The sequence below is a fragment of the Mandrillus leucophaeus genome, unplaced genomic scaffold, assembly GCF_000951045.1.
Source record: "Mandrillus leucophaeus isolate KB7577 unplaced genomic scaffold, Mleu.le_1.0 Scaffold128, whole genome shotgun sequence".
NCBI lineage: Eukaryota > Metazoa > Chordata > Mammalia > Primates > Cercopithecidae > Mandrillus > Mandrillus leucophaeus.
Window position 1 is genome coordinate 6,319,985 of NW_012101209.1, and position 6,000 is coordinate 6,325,984.

A 6,000-nucleotide genomic window follows, 5' to 3' on the forward strand; every position below is an offset into this window, starting at 1 on the left:
TAGCACAGAATTCTCTCAACTGTGAAGTCTGCCCTTGTTGATGTGATTTCTTGGGAACTAATTTCTTGAATTTGGGTGTGAGCAGCTTTTTGAAAATGATAACATGCCTTTAATTGATAGCACAGACTATGACCAAAGTGGAATATTATAAAGTAATAACTTTCTGGCTTGTAATTTGAATCGAAGCATTGACCCCCAGATTGAGGACCATTCTCTGGAAGCAAGTTTAAGCCAATAACATGTCCTCTCATTGAATGCTTTCTGTGTCTGTCATTGGGGAGCAGGGGGCTAGTTCATTTTCTCATTCCAAATAATCAGTTTAAAAATCTTACGTTAGCATTGAATGAGAGCTTTAACACTCAGACTACCCTGTCAATTATCCAGTTTGAAATCTTACAGTAGTCTGTGAAACTGTTAAGTACGGTGTGTTTTTTAAGCATTAGGCTCTAATTGTATTCGTTGCCTTAAAATTAGAAAAGGGCAGTTTTATTAGGTACCTATTAAGATATAATGGTTGCTAATCATGGCTTTCAGTAAGTTAGTATTTTCTTCTGATAAATATGTCCTGCATAGATTATAGCCATCATTGGGTTCTGGGCGTCAGAGTATCCTCGTTGCTTAGTTGTCCACTAAGTTCACACTATCAGTGAACTTTAAAAGTTTAAAACTTAAAATCTTGAGTTTACTGCCTCACAAGCCAGAGCTGTGCCCTCAGTAGAATAACAATTGCAGGAGTGGTCTTTTCTCCCCTCTCCCCCTCCACTGTGTTCTTCCAATAAACCTAATCCCGATACTGCCCACTGTTTGAAAAAGTGCCTATGGATTTTATCCTATAATCTCTCTATTGATAGACTGCATATCAATACATACACGCTAATGTAATGCTATATTTCTATTGAAGAATTGCATAATTTTCCTTTCTGATGGTCAATAGCATACTAATCAATACAAATGTTAAGTCTGTACTAGTATTAACATTCCCTCCCCACATATAACTCAATATACATATGCACATTTATCTATGACTCAGATGCTGGAAAATCATAACCTGTTAAATTACTTTTGGGATTGATGTTAAAAATTTGTCTTATATGAAAAATTAAATTTGAGCACTACAGTGCTTGTGAAGAGTATTGCTTTTGGAAGATATTATTCTTGAAACTTGTAATTCATTTTACTTTGTTTGTATCTCACTGCACATAAATAAATTTGAGATAAAAATACATTAGTCAATCTGGCAGACATATGAGACCGGTTATGGAGTATTCACAATGCCTAAAGCAGTGGTGTATCTGTCAAAGGAGGAAAAAGTGGGAGAAAAGGAGGCATAGGTTTTTTTATCTTAGGTTGCAAAGTAAATGCAGAGGTGACTCATCAACCACTCTGTTTTAGAGCTAGATTAATATTTTGCCTTTATAACTTGCGATACTTTTATTTCCTATTGATCTTCCACTATAAGGGTGACTCTAACACCACCTTTAAATTCCTTCTACCTATCCTTTATCTAAGGTAGTTTATGGCCAATCATAAAGGAATAATAAATGCCTTAGGGAAACTATTTTAAAGGAACCTGTTTGTGAATTATTTTTTAAGCATTTTTTTGGTATTATTAGTGTTTCCTTATTCTCTAATTTATCTGTTAAAGTGTGTATATTAGATTTTCTTGAGAAGGGGCAGACCTCTGTCAACATTCTAAATCATTTTAAGTCATATAAGTTTAAGAAATAAGTAGTTTATTGTAAAAAAAACTTTATCCTTGCTAGATGATAAGCTTCTTGAAGGCAAATATAATAGCTTAAGGATCCTGGCTTTAACCTTCTATAGCCTCTAAAGGTGTCCCCAGGCTTTGTGGAGAGAGAGTGTCCCCGAGAGAAGGCTTCCTGAGGTAGTTTCATTTTCTAGGTTTTCATCATGAGTGTTTGTTTCTGTGCCCAGTAATAAACAGGCTTTGTGTTATACCTTAATTTAAATCGTTGCCTAACAGCATTTTAAAGTGTCCAGAAACAAAAAGATGAAAATGTTTACATTTGCAGCTCAAGTTCTTTTAACTTTATAAATAGAAATAACATTTCTAAGAAGTTGCATACAAACGACATTGTACTTACACCAGTCTAAAGGTTAATATTGCATATTGTTTTCAATTAGGAATACAATAGATACGGCTGGTGGGTAGGAGAAATGAAGGGAGCCATTGGCTTGGTGCCTAAAGCCTACATAATGGAGATGTATGATATTTGAGAGTCCTGGGTAAGTACATTTTAATCCAATATTCTGTAATAGCTCATATGTTCTCTTGGTCTCTTCGTTATGAGTCTTTGCCTTTTTAAAAGTCTTTAGAGTTTTCTGATAACACAAAGATTGTGCCCCCAAATCTTTTTTGTTTTATTTGATCTGATTTAATTTTTAAAATAAGAATTTTTTAAATAAAAACTTCTTGGAATTTACTTTGGAAATGAATAGATTATTTAGAGAAAGTTCCTTTGATAGTAACCAGCTGTTTTCCCAAACTTCCTCCTTTTCAGTAAAATACCACTTTTTATGGCCTTTCTGAAGAGTTGAATTGACAAAATGTTGAGTAAAAATACATTTTTCCTTGGCTAAAAGTGTAATTTTTTTTTAAGCAGGAAAAATCAAGTTTCAACTGAATCAAAAATTAAAATGCAGCTTTCCCTTTCTTCTGCAGAAAAGGAAAATTCTTCTGCTTGTCTGCAAATGCTTTGGATTTAGAAGTATCATGAAAGCATAGGTGACAGCTCCTAACCTCTCCTTGTTTTGTTAAACATTACTTGTCTTTAACTGTTATTTTATGCAGTCGCTCATTAAAATATTCCTCTGATGTGAAATTAAATGAAGGGTATTAATGTAAATTAGATGCAACCAGTAAAGTTATACCTGTTGCTATTTTGCAAAGAAATAATTATAGTTTTTATTTACCCATTTGATTTGTGTGAAGAATTCATCACTATTTTATACATACCGTGTAGTCTACTGTAGTATAGTAGGCTACTATTGCTACTTCTGGTGTGAGTTGTAATGTTTCTTAATCATTGGAAATCAATTATTTTTAGAGTGTAGTATATAATTTCATAGCATTTTAAATTTAATGTATCATGCAAGTTTTTTTGGTTGATGCTAAATAATGTGGTTGCTAAACAAAGAATGCTAAAGAATGTTCAAGCTTTGTAGGTAACTTTATTGTTATTATTTATTTTCACACATTTACTTCCTATTAAATACAACCACAAGAAAGAAAAAATGATGGAGTTGCAAATGGCAGTGTGCTGTCACCTGCAACACGAGTACATACCAGAAGTATGACTCATGCAAAGCATTTTATCATACAAATATCCTGGTGCGATGATGGGCCTGGCAACATTTTCTACTGTACTTTTGTTTAAATTTAATGAAACAAAAAATTCATAAGAAATTCCATCCTACCACTAACAAAATGGTATAAAGAATCTCCCAGCCTGGCCAACATGGTGAAACCCCGTCTCTACCAAAAAGTAGCCAGGTGTGGTAGTATGCGCCTGTAGTTCCAGCTACTTGGGAGGCCGAGGCACGAGAATTGCTTGAACAAAGGAGGCAGAGGTTGCAGTGAGCCAAGATCGCACCATTGTACTCCAGCCTGGGCGACAGAGTGAGACTCCATCTCAAAAAAAAAAAAAAAAAACAACAACAACCAGAATCTCAATGTATTCTCAAAGTAAAAAGGCATAACCAAGCACTCTCTTATCTTGCCTTATGGCTATCCTATGTACGTCCCATTGCAGAACAGCAGATTTGAGATTTTTCTATATACTTCAGAGCACTGAAAAGAAAAGAAGAGTTTGGAGAGGAGAGTGTAGAAATCCCAATGGTAGCATGTACCAACAGGTGAGCAGAAAGGTAGTTTTAGCCTGACATTTGAGTTATACTCTGTGCTGCCTGAGCAAGATTTATGGAATCATATAATTACCTTTTCATGTATATTTGAAATCAGAGGTGTTTAAAATGTCTATGAGATACCAATATAGCCTTAACATATGTCAAAATGCATTGCTGATTAATTATTTGGAATACACATAAACTGCTAATGTTGAATCATTACTTATCAAGAATTATCTTTTTGGAACTTTTCAATATCTTTGCTTTATAAAGATTCTAACCATGCATCTGAGCTGGTAATATTTTAAAATCTCCATTATTTGTGTAAAATTGTTTATAAGCAGTGTTTGAGAGGGTCTGTTTTACCATTATCCCCTCAATATCATGATCATCCAATCTCAAATGTAAAAAAAAAAAAAAAAGGAATTTGATTTTAGGGATTGTGAGTAAACAAGTTTATATATACAGACATTGTGAAGTTGAAGTTTTCAGAAATTACATTTGTGCAGTTGTTACCTTTTCCTCACATAGTGTCATGGAAATAGACTGAAATCATCTTGGCAAAAGTTGGACAACCAAAGACGAATTTAGTGGACTGGTTTTCAAAACTTGAGCAGCTGAAAAGCAAAAGCCGTTGTTTTCAATGACAATGTAGCCTTTGTGGATTTAGGTTTGTGCTTTGGGCTGAAAAGTTTTTAGTCCTAGGCCAGTAGATGGCAGCAGCTTTTCATTGCAGACAAAACCACTTGGAACCCCTCCCCCATGGCACAAACTCGCCCATGATGGAAAGAGTTTAGATCTCTGCCTCCTTTTACAGTTAATCCAGGAGAGGGAGTCCTTTGCCAACTGATGACCAACAGTTCCAAGCCAGATAGTCTCATGAACAGTGACAATACAGAAATAAGGTGTTATTTCTGTTCAGAACTCCTCCGGCCTTTGTTCTTTTAAAACTTGAATATAGGTGGGAGACATAAGAAAGGAAACAAAAGACTTAAAACTGGAGTGACAAGACAAATAATCATTACTTTCAATTCATGACTGCTTTATATTCATTTGATGAAATCATTTGTATACAAACCAGGGAGAAACTTTTCTTTATACCCTTGACGATATATCACTTACTCTTCAAGATCATAATAATATCATTAATATGAATTTAAACATCATGGCTTGTTAGAAAATACTCTAATTGCTATGGTCTCATTATGTTTGCTTAGCTTTTATTTGTTTTTCTGTGAACAGTTAGAGAGCTAATTTTTTTCAAAGGTGATTGTAAGTCATATTTTATATAGCATTTTGCTTGATTATTTGCTCTGTACTGAATTTGTACTCTATTGCCATTAGATCTTACAATAATGTTCCACTCTGCAAATTTTTAAGGTTCAAATAAAGTTTAATTGTTTGCAAACTGTTATGATGCTAATAATTCAACAGCCTGCTGTGTTACTAATGAAATTACTTTGTTATGATTAATTTGGAAAATAGTGTGTTGATTGTAGTAATTAAGCACAACAAGGTGAAGTAAATGATTCTAATGCCATCTGGCCTCCAAACTGAATGAAGAAATGAAATAGGGCTGTCATCTGAATTTATTCAAAGAAGTAAGGATAATACAAATGACTTTCATTGCTTTAGGATTTACACTTAACACAGCTCACTCCATTCTATTTTTGCCACTCTGCTGCATATGACACTTTCTTTTATGGAAAAAGAATGTCATTTAGTCCAGCAAGTGTTTTGAATACTTTGTTTTATTGTAAGCTGATTATTTTTACTGTGTGCTAATTTAATTACAGATAATTATGTAAAGTATTATAGGACCATGGGAAAAAAAATCACTTTTCAACCGTGTGTAGGTGAAATCTATATATGTAGGATTTCATTACTGTTTTATGTTTTGTTTTGTTTCACTTTTGCTGTCAGTACACAACCACTTTGAATATAGCCTTGCACAAAGAGTAGGGCATCCATTCAAATGTTTCTTAAACGTGTACAAAGGCTCACTCTTGGTTCTTATGATTTCTACTTTTTATATAATTTCATGTAATTTCTGCACCCTACTACTTGCTACTCATTCATAAACTGGTACTATCCAGGGTCATACTTTAAAATAGAACTGAGTTATATATTATG

At 33.8% G+C, this 6,000-nt stretch overlaps 1 protein-coding gene across 3 annotated transcripts in view; it reads left to right on the forward strand.

Moving 5' to 3' along the window:
- The window catches only part of SKAP2 (src kinase associated phosphoprotein 2), a 360,207-nt gene extending 354,928 nt beyond the window's left edge, over nt 1–5,279 (forward strand). For 2 of the 3 annotated variants that reach the window (XM_011972275.1, XM_011972277.1), the window contains exons 12-13: nt 2,146–2,247; nt 2,684–5,279. In XM_011972275.1, the coding sequence (XP_011827665.1) occupies nt 2,146–2,238 (93 nt within the window). In that variant the 3' untranslated portion in view covers nt 2,239–2,247; nt 2,684–5,279. The remainder of the gene's footprint in view (nt 1–2,145; nt 2,248–2,683) is intronic. The other variant, XM_011972276.1, reaches the window with a different exon arrangement.
- The last annotated feature ends 721 nt before the right edge of the window (nt 5,280–6,000 follow it).